Genomic DNA, 16,873 nt, shown 5'->3' with positions numbered 1-16,873 from the left:
CTGCAAGACCGCTTTTCTTATAAAGAGTAAAATTAATACCTTTACAGTAGATAACCAAATAAATTAACATAGCCAATAATGGGACCAACTGACAACATCTGCTTCCTTATATAATTCATTGACAGGTACTAACCATCACTTCTTTGCTATCTTGGATTATAACCTTGGATTCTTTTTTGTTAAAAGGAACATTTTTGGGACAGTTGCTCAGGTATGAATAAGTTATATAGATTAGAATAGTATTTTTTCAGTGTTAATTTCCTGATTTTTGTTTGATACTTGTACTGTGGGTATGTGCCAGAAAAAACAAAACAAAACAAAAAAACAACACTGAAGTATCAAAAGGGACATCATATCTGAATTTACTTTTAAATAATTTAGAAAAAATTTATAGGAAACAAAGCAAATAAGTAATGTAGTAAAATGTTAATATTTGGGGAAACTGAGGGAAAGGTATTCCAGAAAACTATGATTCTTGCAACCTTTCTCTAAGTGTGAAATTATTTTGTTGTTGTTGTTTTTAAAACACAAATGAATCAACCATTAAAGAAACGTTGCAAAGATGACAGTAGTAGGGGGACCCTATGCTTGCCTCATTCCTTGAACACAGCCAGATAAATATAAAATCATTCTGAACACGCAAGTAATTGGTCTGAGGACTGAGAGACAATCTGCACATCTAGAGGGAGAAAAATGGCCACATAGTGGAAGATAGGAACTGTGGAGAGTTGTTGGGGCAGAAATGAATTGTAGGTGCTGTAGAGTGGAGGGAGCCCTGATCACAGAGAGAGGGGAGAGAGAGAAAGCAGCATACAGGGGATTGCACAAGAAAAACACTTCCCCAAAAGCATTCACTGGGAAAATGAAAGGGGCTGATTATTGTAAGTTTTTACAAGCAGCAGAACTCAAAGTCTGAAGTTTTAGAAGTCTGCACCATTGCTGGAATCATGCCTGGCAGGCTTAGCGATGCTCCTGTGGGGAAGGAGGACAGAGGCCCAGGAGCAGACAGTGTGCTTTGAGGATCCTTTGGGTTGCACTGAGAAAGACATTTCCCCTTATTGGAGTGTATTTGGGAGAGGTGGCACTGCCTCTTGGAGGACAAAAGAAATGGTGGCACCATTGAGAGGTCCCAGTAATTAGCATAGCAGCGAGGTACCTGCTGAGGACAGCTAACCTGGAAGTCAGTTTTTGGCTGTGTTTTATCATAAACTCTGAGACCCTGCATGGTTGTGTGACTTCTTTTCTGGGACAAACTGGCACCAACCACAGTGCAGTGAGAACTTTCCCTAAAAGATCAGTGCATGTCCCTAAATTTTAGAGTTTGGAAACCCAGCCACATGCCTGAGCTAAAACACAGGAGCACTGAACCAGATAGCTCAGACACAGACAAGGTGAAGGCAGCGTTCTGATGGAAGCCTGGAACACAAGAGTAGAGATTGTTCACACTTATGTGAGGGCTTGCTGAAAAGAGATATGTGTGAACTCCCCTTTCCTGGGACAAGAGAGTGAGGTGGCACCATTTTCACCCGCCCATCAGCACAGACAGATTTCAGTGAGGAACACAGCACTCCCAGTGGAGGCTGAAGCTGCTTACATCAACCCTGCCCCACTGTGCCCTGCAGGTGCACCTCTACTAGGGCAAGTCAGCCTGAGAACCAGTGCAGCAGGCCCCTCCCCCAGAAGACCAGCACAAGCCCCTCACCCTCCATATGCACCAAGTCTACTGACCATAGAGTGATGCAACGCTTTAGCTCTAGGGGGAACAGGATCTTGGCTTTTCTAACAAGCAGACCAAAACCAACTGGTTAAAACTTGCCACATCAGGATAAGGTCCAAACACTCCCCACTGCAGGTAAGAAGAAACTCTGCAGAGGACTGATCTGAGGGGAAAAAGCAGCCAAGACACTACAGCAGGGTGCACACAGCATACACCAAAAAAACTTTCTGAAGTGCCAGGCCCTGGACAGTATATAACCTCTTCTTAATATAGCCATTATACTCAGAAGCAGGAAACGTAACGGTCTTTCCTAACAACAGAAGACAGAGATCTAGGCAAATGCTAAGATGGGAAAGTTCATCCCAAAAGAAAGAACAAGAAGAGGTCGCAGCCAGGGATCTAACCAAAACAGATGTAAGTAATATGCCTGAACTAGAATTTAAAACAACAATCATAAGGATACTACCTCAGCTTGAGAAAAGTATAGAAGACACTAGGGATTCCCTTATTGCAGAGATGAAAATTAAAACCAGTCAAGCTAAAATAAAAAACCTTGTAACTGAGATGCAAAACTGATCAGTATAATGACAACAAGGATGGAAGAAGCTAAGGAAAGAATAAGTGATATAGAAGATGAAATTAGGGAAAAGAATGAAGTTGAAAAGAAGCAGGAGAGAAAAATATTGGATCATGAATATAGACTTAGGGAACTGAGTGCCTCCATAAAGCATAATAATATTTGTATCATAGGAGTCCTAGAAGAAGGAGGGGAAAAGGGGCAGAGGGTTTATTTGAGTAAATTATAGCTGAAAACTTCCCTAATCTGGGGAAGGAAACAGACATGGAAATCCAGAAGGCATAGAGAACCCCCATCAAAATCAACAAAAGGAGACCAACAGTAAAACATAGTAGTAAACTTTGCAACATACACAGATAAGGAAATAATCCTGAAAGTAGGAAGGGAAAAAAGTCATTAACCTACAAGGGAAGACAAATAAGTTTTGCAGCAGATCTCTCCACAGAAACTTGGCAGGGCAGTGGGAGTGGCATGATATATTCAATGTGCCGAATGGGAAAAATATTCAGCCATCAATGCATTATCCAACAAGACTGTCATTCAGAATAGGAGGAATGATAAAGAATTTCCTAGACAAACAAAAACTAAGAGTTTGTGGTCACTAAACCAACCCTGCAAGAAATATTAAAGGGGACTCTTTGAGTGGGAAAGAAAGACCAATAACACCAAACATTAGAAGGAACAGAGAAAATCTCCAGAAACAGTGACTTTACAGGTAATACAATGACACTAAATTCATATCTATCAATAATCACTCTGAATGTAAAAATGACTAAATGCTCCAATCAAAAGACATATGGTAACAGAATGGATAAAAAAATAAGACCCATTGCTGTGCTGCCTACAAGAGACTCATTTTAGACCTAAAAACACCTGCAGGTTGAAAGTGAGAGGATGGAGAACAATTTATCATGCTAATGGACATCAAAAGAAAGCCAGAGTAGCCATACTTATATCAGACAAACTAGATTTTAAACCAAAGATTGTAACAAGTGATGAAGAAGGACACTATATCATAAGTAAAGGATCTATCCAACCAGAAGATCTAAGAATAATATCTAAGAATATATCTAATAAGATCTAAATATTTATACTCCCAATTTGGGAGAACCCAAAGGTATAAATCAATTAATAACAAACATAAAGAAATTCATTGATAATAATACAGTAATAGGAAGGGACTTTAAACACCCCATTTACAACAATGGACAGATCATCTAAGCAGAACAACAAGGAAAAAATGGCTTTGATGACACACTAGACCAGATGGACTTAACAGATATATTCAGAACATTTCATCCTAACACAGCAGAATATTCACCTTTTTGAGTTCACATGGAACATTGTACAGAATACATCACATATTGGGTCACAAATCAGGCCTTAACAAGTACAAAAAGACTGAGCTCATACCATGCATATTTGAAGACCACCATGCTATGAAACTTGAAGTCAGCCACAAGAAAAAATCTGGAAAGACCACAAATACATGGAGATTAAAGAATATCCTACTAAAGAACAAATGGGTTAACTAGGAAATTAAAGAAGAAATAAAACAAATATATGGAGAAAAATGAAAATGAAAATATGACAGTTCAAAATCTTTGGGATGTAGCAAAGGTAGTCAAAAGAGAAGTGTATACCAATACAGGCCTACCTTAAGAAGCAAGAAAAGTTTCAAATACACAAGCTAACCTTACACCTAAAGGAGCTAGAAAAGGAACAGCAAATAAAGTCTAAAGCCAGAAAAGGAAGGGAAATAATAAAGCTTAGAGCAGAAATAAATGATGTGGAAACAAACAAAAACAGCAGAAGAGATCAATGAAACTAAGAGCTGGTTCTTTGAATAAATTAATAAAATTGATACATCTCCAGCCAGACTTACCAAAAAGAAAAGAGAAAGGACCCAAATAAATAAAATCACAAATGAAAGAGAAGAGATCACAACCAACACCATAGAAATCAAACAATTATAAGAGAATATTAGGAAAAATTTTATGTCAACGAACTGGGCAATCTGGAAGAAGTGGATAAATTCCTGGAAACATACAAACTACCAAAACAAACAGGAAGGAAAAAAAAAAACCTAACAGACTTGTAACTAGTTAAGAAATTAAATCAGTAATCAAAAATCTCCCAACAAACAAAAATCCAGGGCCAGATGGCTTCCCAGGGGAATTCTACCAAACATTTAAAGAAGAGTTAATATCTATTCTTCTCAAACTGTTCCCCCCACCAAAAAAAAAAAAAAAAAAAAATAGAAAGAAACTTCCAAACTCATTCTATAAGGCAAGTATTACCTTGATTCCAAAACCAGACAAAGACCCCACCAAAGGCCAATATCTCTGATGAACATAGATGCAAAAATTCTCAACAAGATACTCATAAATCAAATCCAACAGTACATGAAAGGAATTATTCACCATGATCAAGAGGGATTCATTTCTGGGCTGCAGGTGTGGTTTAATATTTGCACATCAATGTGATGCATCACACTAATAAAAGAAAGGACAAGAACCATATGATCCTCTCAATAGATGCAGAAAAAGCATTTGACAAAATACAACATCTATTATTCATAAAAACCCTCAACAAAGTAGGGATAGAGGAACATACCTCAACATCATAAAGGCCATGTATGAAAAACCCATAGCTAATATCATCCTCAATGGGAAAAAACAGTGCTTTTCCTCTACAGTCATTAACAAGACAAGGATGTCCACTCTCACCAATGTTATTTACCATAGTAATGGTAGTCTTGCCTCATCAATCAGACAACAAAAAGAAATAAAAAACATTCAAATTGGCAAGGAAGAAACCAACCTTTCACTATTCATAGACAACATGCTACTCTATGTAGAAAAACTGAAAAACTCCACCGAAAATTACTAGAACTGATATGTGAATTTAGCAAAGTTGTAGAATAGAAAATCAACATACAGAAATCTGTTGCATTTCTATATGTCAATAATGAAGCAGGAGAAAGAGAAATCAAAGAATTGATCTCATTTATAATTGAACCAAAAACCATAAGACAGATAGGAATAAACCTAGCCGACGAAGTAAAATATCTGCACACTGAAAGTTATGGAATACTTCTGGAAGAAATTGAAGATAACACAAAGAAATGGAAAAATATTCCATGCTCATGGATTGGAAGAAGAAATATTGTTAAAAAGTCTATACTACCCCGAGAAATCTACACATTTAATGCAACTCCTATCAAAATACCACCAGCATTTTTCACAGAACTAGAACAAACAATTGTAAAATTTGTATGGAAAAACAAAAGACCCCAAATAGCCAAAGGAATCTTGAAAAGGCAAAGCAAAGCTGGAAGTATTACAATTTCAGATGTCCAGTTATATTACAAAGCTGCAATCACCAGATAGTATGGTATTGGCACACAGACACATGGATCAATGGAACAGAACAGAAAACCCAGAAATGGACCCACAACTATATGGTCAACTAATCTTTAACAAAGCAGGGAAGAATATCCAATGGAAAAAAGACAGCCTCTTCAACAAAAGATGGTGGCAAAACTGGACAGCAATATACAGAACAATGAAACCAGACGACTTTTTATACCAAACAGAAAAATAAATTCAAAATGGATGAAAGACCTAAATGTGAGACAGGAAGCCAAATCCTACAGAACATAGGTAGCAACCTCTTTGACATCAGCTGTAGCAACTTCTTACTAGACATGTCACTGGAGGCAAGGGAAACAAAAGCAAAAATAAACTATTGGGATTTAATCAAGATAAAAAGCTTCTGCACAGTGAAAGGAACAGTCAACAAAACTTAAAGGCAGCCTACAGAATAGGAGAAGATATTTGCAAATGACATATCTGATAAAGGGTTAGTATCCAAAATTTATAAAGTATTTATGAAACTCAATACTCAAAACCAAATAGTCCAGTTAAGAAACAGGCAGAGCCATAAACAGACATTTTTCCAAAGATATACAGATGGCTAACATCCACATGAAAAGATGCTCAACATCACTCATCATCAAGGCAATACAAATCAAAATCACAATGAGATACCACCTCACACCTGTCAGAATGGTTAATGTTAGCAACTCAGGAAACAGATACTGGCAAGGAAGCAGAGAAAGGGGAACCCCCTTGCCCCGTTTGTGGGAATGCAAACTGGTGCAGCCACTGTAGAAAACAGTATTGAGGTTCCTAAAAAGTTAAAAATAGAAGTACTTACAAGCCAGCAATTACACTGGTGTTTACCCAAAGGATACAAAAATACTGATTGAGGGGGCATATCACCCTAGGTTTATAGCAGCATTATCAATAATAACCAAACTATGGTGGTGCGTGGGTGGCTCAGTCAGTTGATTTCAGCTCAGGTCACGGCCCAGGGTTGTGGGTTGAGTTCTGAATCAGGCTACATGCTAAGTGTAGAGCCTACTTAAGATTTTGTCTCTCTCTCTCCCCCTCTGCCCCTCTTCCCTGACTATGCTCTCCCTGAAACAAGTAAAATAAAGTAACATAACATAACATAACATAACATAACATAACATAAAAATAAAATAAAATAAAATAAAATAAAATAAAATAAAATAAAACAACAACAAAAAAACAATAGCCAAACTATGGAAAGAATCCAAATGCCCATCAATCGATGAATGTATAAAGAAGAGGTGGTATATATATATAATGGGATATTATTCAGTCATCAAAAGGAATGAAATCTTGCCATTTGCAACAACATATATGGAGCTGGAGTGTATTATGCTAAGTGAAATAAGTCAGTCAAAGACAAATCCCATATGATTTCACTCACATGTGGAATTTAAGAAACAAAACAGGTAAAGATAGGGAAAGGGAAAAAAAGAGAGGAAAGGAAACCATAAGAGAACAGACTGAGGGTTGATGGTGAAAGGTGGGTGGGGAATGGGTTAGATGGGTGATGGATATTAAGGAGGGCACTTGTTGGGATGAGCATGGGGTGTTATATGTAAGTGATGCATTACTAAATTGTACACCTGAAACCAATTTACCATATGTTAACTATCTAGAATTTAAATTTTTTTTTTCAACGTTTTTTATTTATTTTTGGGACAGAGAGAGACAGAGCATGAACGGGGGAGGGGCAGTGAGAGAGGGAGACACAGAATCGGAAACAGGCTCCAGGCTCCGAGCCATCAGCCCAGAGCCTGACGCGGGGCTCGAACTCACGGACCGTGAGATCGTGACCTGGCTGAAGTCGGACGCTTAACCGACTGCGCCACCCAGGCGCCCCTAACTATCTAGAATTTAAATAAAAATTTGAAATAAGAAAGAATAAAGAAATGTTGCCAAGTACTTTTCAAAAACACATACTAATGAGTATACACTGAAATTTTCCCCATTTATCAAGTGAACTTCTTACCTAGTCATTTCCAAGCTTCTCCACTGGGAAACTTCATCTTACCATGACACATTATTAAAATGAAAATATAAGAGTGACCAAGCATTTTAAAACTAATAGCAAATAAATTCAAACAAAAACGTTACAGGATTTTTAAAATTTTAAGCAATTGAGGGACAGTATTTATTTTTTAAAGTCTTTAATTGAATTAATAAATCCAATTAACTTAATTAATTCCACAGGCCCAGGATTTGTTTCCTTTTTGGGGTGATGGAGTGGTAGTGGAGTATGCTTTTAAAAAAACACAACAAGCCTATATTTCCTTTCTTTGCTTGTAGAGTAGAGAAATTTAATATAATGTAAATATAATAAACTCTAAATAAAATATAAGTAAAATAATATAAAATATAATGCTCTTTTATTTGTAATTAAAATGTTGATTTTCAGTTTCAGATCTTTTTTCAAGGACAAAATAGTATTGTTAAATTAATCCACTAGAGGGTGCACAATGATCATATCATCAAATTTAAAGCTCAGAAACTCAAACATGTATTCAACTAATTCTATTTTATAATCCAGATATTTTTCCATATCACAAAGTAACCATTTAAGTTTTCCATACTTCTTTGCAGACTGACTTTAAATTTAAAGTTCAGTTCTGAATTTGACCCAACAGATGTTGTGAGTCTTTGGAAGAGTTACTTTACAAAGAACTTGAGAATCTAGTATTTCTTTAAAACCTTAGGTACTTCCCTCCACAACTTCCTGATCATACTTGGACCCAGATGATCCGAGTTTGACTTTCTTCTCTGCACTAGGCCACATTTTCACTTTAATATTTCATCTTTTTAAGTTAATATGATAAAACTTTCAATAAAATGGCTTTTTTTTCCCTGGTGCAAAAAGATGATTTATTAAAGCACTAGGACAGGTCCTCTGGGTGGAAGAGGTGCCTGGACCCTGAGGAGAGACTGATTATGTACTTGGGAGTTGGGGAAGGTAAAGTCAAAGGAGTGTGTTTCCAAAGGGATTTTCTTTCTTTTTTTTTTTTTTTAAATATGAAATTTATTGTCAAATTGGTTTCCATACAACACCCAGTGCTCATCCCAGCAGGTGCCCTCCTCAATACCCATCACCCACCCTCCCCTCCCTCCCACCAGCCATCAACCCTCAGTTTGTTCTCAGTTTTTAAGTCTCTTATGTTTTGGTTCCCTCCCTCTCAAAAGAGATTTTCATATGCTAAAGAAAACTCACAGGACACTGGGGGCCTAGCTATCCTCAAGCTAAGGTTGTTTTTCCCTCTAGCAAAGCATTAACTTAAAGACAGCAAGGAGTTCCTGGAGAAAAGGTATATTGTGCCTGCCTCAAGTATTTGTCACTGGGCTGCAAGTTATAAGGAAATTTAATCTGACTTTGAAATAAAGTACTATGATTTGAGCTGATAGTTATCATCTTCGTTTAATAAATGCTTATTTTTAAAGCAACTCCTTGTTCAAAAACTACTCTAGGTGCTCTCTGTCATAAAAGATGAACCAGATATATCCTGTTATCAGAGAATTTAAAATTTGGTAGGGGAGATAATAGCATGGTTGTGACACCTGTTGTACGTACTAGGTAAACTGTGATAAGTGCTAAAAGAGTGATATGGTAAAGTGTTATGGTAACTCAGAATCTTACTTTCCCATAAATTGTTTTAGCCTAGGTTCAGTTTATTTTGTGCTCCAAGGTCATGTTCATTTGAATGATTAGTATAGGGATCTACTTTAGTTCGTGGGTTGTTGGGTTTTTTTTTTTGTCTTTGGATTATATTTCTTTAATTTCTTTGTTTCTCCTTTCTCATACCTGACCTCAGTTCTCATCAGTAGTTGCTTTATTTTGCCATAAATGAGAGAAGTATGTTTTCCTTCTTTACAGTCATTTGCATATGCTTCTTAGAGTATTATTTTTAACCCTCACCTTATCCCAGCCTAATTACGTTATTGTCTAATCTTTTCCGGAGGTAATTATCTTTATTACTATTTTTAAATGTTTATTTATTTTGAGAGAAAGAGAGCATGAACAAGCAGAGGAGGTGCAGAGAGAGAGGGAGAGAGAGAGAGAGTCCTAAGTAGGCTTCACTCTGTCAGCAAAGAGCACGACATGGGGCTCGAAACTGTGAACAGTGAGATCATGACCTGAGCCGAAAGGAAGTGTCAGACGCTTAACCAACTGAGCCACCTGGGAAGCCCCAAGAGGTAATTGTTTTTAGATAATGTACTTCATTCAGTTTCCTCATCTATAAAACAGGGATGTTAATAGTATTTACCTATAGGGGCTGTCAAGACAATTAAATGATTTAATACTTGCCAAGCATTTCTAATAATGCCTGGCACACAGTTAGCACTATATGAGTTATAAACATTATTATGAAAAAAATTTCAGGGCACACAACTTATAAATGTGTATTCATATATTTATTTATTTATATATTTGTAAATGTATACCATATATTATTTCCTTATAGCTCTTAAGCATCTATTCTCAACTTAAGACTTTCCTGCCATATCCTTCTCCAGCATCCTACAGGAACAAAGGAAATAGACAACATTGCATGGTGTGATATACTGTAGTATTTAAAAGCTCTGGGTATGGAGTTAACTGGATGTACTGACACCCACACTTACTAGACAGTAATCTTGGGCGTTGTATATAACATTCTTAACCTTAGTTTCTTTATGAATGAAAAAAAGATAATTGTATCCGATATAGAGAGTTGTTGGGAGCCTTACAGGAAATAATGCATGCAAAAGGATTTAGCATATTTCCCGGCACATATTTATGTCTTCAATAACTAACATTTATCATCATCATCATTATTGTTGTTATTTATGTATTTAGTATGCTACTACTATGTTCCAGTATAGTTCTTGGCATATTGTACACGTGTGACAGGTGTTTATTGAATTTAAGCTCCTTGTCAAGTTCAGAAACACATTCCATTCCTGTCAAGTGCATTCTGTGTGTCAAGGCAAGCCTCTACACATCTTCAGGCCATATATATATATATATACATATATGTGTATATATATATGTATATATATATATACACATATATGTATATATATATATGTATATACATATATATATACACATACATAAATATACATTTATATAATTTTATATAAATTTATATATAAAATTTAATATTTATATTTACATATAAATTTATATAAATTTATACTATATATATTATATATATATTATATATATATATATATATATTTAATGTTCATTTATTTTTGAGAGAGCACAGACAGGGAGGGACAGAGAGAGGGCCGGGACAGAGGATCCTTAGCAGGTTCTGCTCTAACAGTGAGTCCGATGTGAGGCCCGAACTCATGAACTGCAAGATCATGACCTGAGCTGAAGTTGGATGCTCAACTGACTGAGCCACCCAGGCACCCCCAACCATGTATCTTTACACCAAAGACCAAAAGGATGTCTCATATATCATGCCTTCTGACCTGGGTTAATGTTAGAATTTAAAAGCTGTCCAAATGTATGCTCCATATTAACATGGATAAGCTAGTGGTATGAACTTCTGCAAATAATCTGCTACTCTGTAACACTTGTGGTGGTAAATGACTGTCATTGGAAAGCATGTGATTTTTGATTAGATATGGACACATCTAATTCAGGAAATGTTTTATCCTCAACATGCACTTACGAACCTAACCACACATAGTCTTAAAGCAGATTGCCTTTCAGGTCATGTTTGTTCCTTCTCTTCTTTTCCCTTCCTTTCCTTTTTCTTTTCTCCCTCTTTCTTCCCTCCTTGCCTCCCTCCTTGCCTGCCTGCCTTCTTCCTTCCTACCTTCCTCCTCCCTTCCTTCCTTCCTTCCTTCCTTTCTTATTTGACTGTTACAAATGATACCTTTAAGACTAGAACTATTATGCATCAGCATATATAGCTTTCAGAATGAGCAGGATAGCCTGGTGACTAGGGAGTACATTGGCTAAACTTACTTATCAGTCAGAATGAATGTTATAGTTTTGAGAAATTGGAAATAATCTTTATGTAAGCCAATTCTCTTTGCTGTCTCTTCAAGGATCATTTAATTTTCATACACGTATTTCCCTATTATTTTATCTCCTGACTTCAAAAACTCTTTATGAACAAAGGAATGAAAGCAGGAGGAGAGGAAGGAATGAACATTATCAGAGTGTTTAAAAATTAAGTCTTGTACTAGATGATTTTATGTATCTTTATAATTTATTCTTCATAATTATGCTTTTAAACTTAGTTACAGTAATTTTCTCAGAACCACAGAGATGGTAACAGACAGCATTGAGATTTGAAACCAACTTTGTTAAAATCCAATATTCATGCCATTTCTACTATTCTATTTTCTTCCAAGCTTTGTTTCAGGGAAATCTAAGGTCTTTAGAGACCATGAGCAGGACTAGTAAATGGTCAAGCAGAAGATTGGCTTCCCTTACCTCTCTTTAGCAAGAACAGCTCCACTTGTATGTTTCATTGGAGCTCCAGATAGAATTTTGCTTTTTTTTTTTTAAGTTTACTTATTTATTTTTAGAGAGAGAGAACGAGTGTGAGAGGGAGAGGGGCAGAGAGAGAGGGACAGAAAATCCCAAGGAGGTTCTGTGCTGTCAGCACCACGCTCAATGTGGGGCTCAATCTCAAGAACAGTGAGATCATGACCTGAGCCTAAATCAAGAGTTGGACGCTCAACCAACTGAGCCACCAGGCACCCTTAGAATTTTGCTTTTTTAAAAAATAATTCCATTACTAGGAAAAAGTTTGAAAGTTGAGCTATGCTATGCTGGAACTTCTGAAAATATATCCCCAGACCATCACAGAATTTCTCAAGCAATAGACAATCAATATGTAAACCAGAGGGTGATGATTAAATTCATCCTTTCAATGTAAATTAGCCGTTACAGGATGCACCTTTGTCAGTGGGCTTATCCATAGAGCATGGTGAAGTTTACTATGTGCCATAGTCTAGAAGTAAAAAGGCCTTTCAGTCTTTCATCTTCCCCATTAAACATGTGTAACATTAGTCATGGGATTAAAACCTCTTTTATTCAGAGAGACAGCAGAGAGAGAGAGCTATAATAAAAAGAAAAACCGGACTTAATACAAAGACGTGAGTCCAACAGGTCAAGTGACATTGAGAAAGTCAATGAATCCCTTTAAACCAGTTGTTTTTGAACTGCAGATTGTACCCACCAGTCAGTGGCAATCAACAGTAAATAATGAAACAGTAAATAATGAAATGGAGGGATGCTCAGTCAGTTGAGTGGTTGACTGTATTTGGGCTCAGGTCATGATCTGAACAGTTTGTGGGATTGAGCCCCGCATGGGGCTGTGTGCTGACAGTGCGAAGTCTGCTTGGGATTATCTCTCTCCCTCTCTCTTTCTGCCCCTTCCTGACTCATGTTCTCTCTCTCAAAATAAGTAAATTTAAAAAAAAAATGAAGTGGAATGGTGTTGAATATTTTATGAAAAATTTTCCCAGTTATAAGTGTGTGAGGAACAGACAAAGTCCCAATGTAGTATGCATTTCTTACTGCCAGAAAGGTGTGCACGCCATTGCTTTCAAAGATTCTCTTTGTATGTTCTCTGATACGCGGGGTAGTGGTAGTAACATGGCTGTTATGTGCTGCAGAGTGAGGTTTTTCAGGAAGCTTCAGCAAAGTGCTTTACAAATATAATCTGTTGCTGAAAGTAAGGATGAATTATGTGTTTTACCAAATAAAAGAATACCATCATTTTCTGTGGCCCATATTCACACAAATCTCTCAGGAAGAGTGATGTATTTGAGGTCAGGCTATTACATGAAAATCTGAGACAATTCAAACTTAATTTCATAATTTCTTTTTACTATATCAAGACAGATAAGTATTTGGCACTATCTTTCTATTATTGCTGTGACATACTTAGATGAAGATAATTGAATTAATAAATCAATATTTTTATTATACCCTCTGGGACAGTGCTTAGAGAAGGTTGAAATTGTTAATTTGCATTTCAGTTATTATCACAATTTGACCTATTTCTGCTTCTTCAGACTTTCATCAATATCCTAACTTACCAGCTACTTTCCAAACGGCTATACTTCTCCAAAGACCTTATACTGATATCATCATGTCCTAAAGCAAATGTTTTCAGCTTTTTTCACAGTTTGCCTTCCCTCCCCCTTCAAACAAACAGAGAAACAAACAGGCAGACACTTCTGTTCTCAACCTACCTGCCTATTTCAATGGTTTCACTGTTAAAACTCCTTGGCTAAAAATATTAGAGCTTTAGTTTATACTGTTCTCTTTATCAACTCCCTAAATCCAATTTGTTGCCAAACTTTGTTTTTTGTTTGAAATGTACCTCTTAAAATCAATGCTCTCTGAGACCACCCTAGCCACCAACCTAATCATTTCATTGCCAGAAAATTCAGAAAAGGTTTCTCTGTTTCTCGCAATTATTTGGGTCTATGAAAATTTTCCTAAAATATTTTTGTTAAAAAATCATTTTATTTCTTGCATAGGACTCACAAAGGATATGTGGCTCCCACATTAATTTCAGAATTTCCCCTGGTTATCAATGTCTTCTATAATATAGGTCCATTATACCCTTCATTCATTCATTTAAATGAATGAAGCCAATTTGTTTTTAAAGGAAAAAGTGAAGGATTTATTTGATCTGCAGAGAAATTAGATCATCTGAACATTTAAAGTTTCTATTTCTGCTAGTTGTCCTATTATGTACAGTGAATTTTAATGAAGTTGAACACAACAGAGTCTCCACCGTTTAAGAATGTGTTCCTTAATGACAAAGACGAGCAAATGCATGATCATGATGTTTTATGACAAATAGTACACGAGAACTAGAAGACAAGGGAGCAACCACCAAATCTGATATCTTGCTGGTGCCACCTCTCAATCTTTCACTTCAGCCAGACAAGTGTCCTGTGAAAATTAATCACACATTTCAACCTTTCCTGAAAAATATATGTGATCCTTGACTTTTTTTCTATCTAAATACCATTCATCTGAAAAAACCCAGCTTATCCTACTTTTTTCTTAAATCATTCCTTCACCATTTCAACTCTTACTCATTTCTCCTTCTTACACTGGTACTAGGTTTTATAAATGTTAAGTATATGGTTGTATTAGTTTTATAAAAGTATTGTCTCCACAACTGAATTACATTTTATTGGGGGGTGGTTTCTTTGAAACCATCAGTATCATGCTCAGTGTGAAGAAACTTACTTGTTTATCTTTCCTAAGAAAAAGAATAAATAGGCAACACTCTTACTTTAAAGAAACAAAATGGAAAACTTAAACCATAGCCTTATCTAAATAGTCTCATTTCAAGAGACGTATTTACTATACCCATTCTTGTATATTCAGTCACCATGAGAATCTTCATATGCCTTTCTCCAGGAACATCAGAGTACTTTAGTTTTTCCCATTCCTCCTGCCATAAAACACACCCCAACTAAATTGATCTAATATCCATGAAATATTAGTTAAGTGAGGAATTGGTGGTGAAAATTTGGTGGCCCAACTTTTTAGTGTTTTAACTGTATTTAATGAGTTTTGCATGGCAGGATTTTTGTTGTTGTTTTATGTTTCTTATTTTTGTTTTTTTAAAGCACCTGGCCCATTTAGAATGTCTACATAAATTCCATTTGTAGTGGCAGATTTTGGGAACATCCTGGTCAACCTTGATGCCACTTCTTGACACATCCTTGTACCCTGGGTTCATCATCATATGATACATTTACAAGCATAGAGACAATTTACTCATCTGTTATTAGGGAATCTTTGCTATTTGTAAGACCGTGTCCTTTTCTTCAGAGATATGACTGCTGAAAAAAAGGCAAATTCTACAGGCCAATTAACCAGGTTGCCTCAGATGAGGACAATCTGGAACAATATCTACCTGTACCTGATTTTGCTAACAGCCTGTTATTGTCTAAACTTTTTCCAGAAAAGCTCAAGTCAATCTCAGAGAAATATTCAGATTTCAGAAGTCCAGGGTTTCCCACTTTTCCTCTTTATTCAGTCCCACCCGGCTGCAAACTCCAGAACAACCTACTAGCTGACAATAGTTCTAAGTTGCGACAGAAACAGATTAGTTTCCACTCAAGAAATCCCAAATAAGACAAATTATAAATACTTTCTACCTATGCAAATTCCATAGTTCCTAAATATTCTCTCCATTTACCATATCAAACAGAGCAAAAGAAGAACTAGAGGAAAGAATAAGATGGGGTTGAGGTCCAATTGGACAATAGCCACATTTTTTGAGGAGCATTTACTATGTACCAGAGATTATGCTAGACACTTTAATACATTGTTCTTCTTATCTTTACAAAAGTTGCATAATATAGGCATTACCTCCATTTTATAAATGAAGGAACTGAAACCCAGAGAAGCTAAAAATTTGCCCAAGGTAACAGCCAGGATTAAACTTTGCTCTTGAATTTCCAGAATCCAAGCTCTCGAAGACAATACAATACTGCCTTTGACATACAATAATACAATACAATACTCAAGATTAGATAGGAAATCTGTGATTGCCATATCCAAACAAGTTCATGATAATGGTTTACCTGTGGTCCAGCAAGGATACTACTGAGGAGCCATGCCAAGCCAATCATGGACTGTCCGAGCTTGCCATTGCTTTTCACAGCTAGAGGCCTCGTGATGGCCAGGGAGCGGTCCAGGCTGATCACTACCATCATAAAAGCTGGGGCATACATGGAGAAAAGCTTCAGATAGCTGAGCACTTTGCAGAGGAGCTCTCCAGCATACCATTGAACTGTAATATTCCACATCCCATCTAGTGGCATGACAAGCAGAGTCTCCAACAGGTTGGCTAAGGTCAGATGTTTTAAAAGCATCTTCATTCTTGAAAGCTTTTTTCCTTTCTCTTTCTTCTGAGTCCACTTCTGAAGTTTCAACAAGAAAGAAGCGTTAAAAGTTGTAGAGAGTAGAAAAAGGAAGAAAGTAACCGTCACTCGGATCTTTCCAGATAATGTCAGTGTGGGGAGGTTGCCCTGCATCAGTGGGATGCTGTTGTTTATGGCTGAGCAGTGATTCTGATTCTGTTCAGGAGGGGCACTTGCCATACCTCCTGACTGATAGAGCTTCAAGACTTGTGTTTCTGGCACTTCTGATGTTTTATTGTAATCTAGCCCAAAGCC

General features: G+C 36.6%; 1 protein-coding gene across 2 annotated transcripts in view; it reads right to left on the bottom strand.

Moving 5' to 3' along the window:
* GNRHR (gonadotropin releasing hormone receptor) overlaps positions 1-16,873 on the bottom strand; it is a 21,412-nt gene extending 4,539 nt beyond the window's left edge. Inside the window, exon 1 of one of the 2 annotated variants that reach the window (XM_019468493.2) lies at positions 16,280-16,873. In XM_019468493.2, the coding sequence (XP_019324038.1) occupies positions 16,280-16,798 (519 nt within the window). In that variant the 5' untranslated portion in view covers positions 16,799-16,873. The remainder of the gene's footprint in view (positions 1-16,279) is intronic. The other variant, XM_019468483.2, reaches the window with a different exon arrangement.

The sequence above is a fragment of the Panthera pardus genome, unplaced genomic scaffold (genome assembly GCF_024362965.1).
Source record: "Panthera pardus isolate Hobbes unplaced genomic scaffold, ASM2436296v1 HiC_scaffold_13, whole genome shotgun sequence".
NCBI classification, from domain to species: Eukaryota; Metazoa; Chordata; class Mammalia; order Carnivora; family Felidae; genus Panthera; species Panthera pardus.
This window is presented reverse-complemented; position numbering and strand designations above follow the sequence as displayed.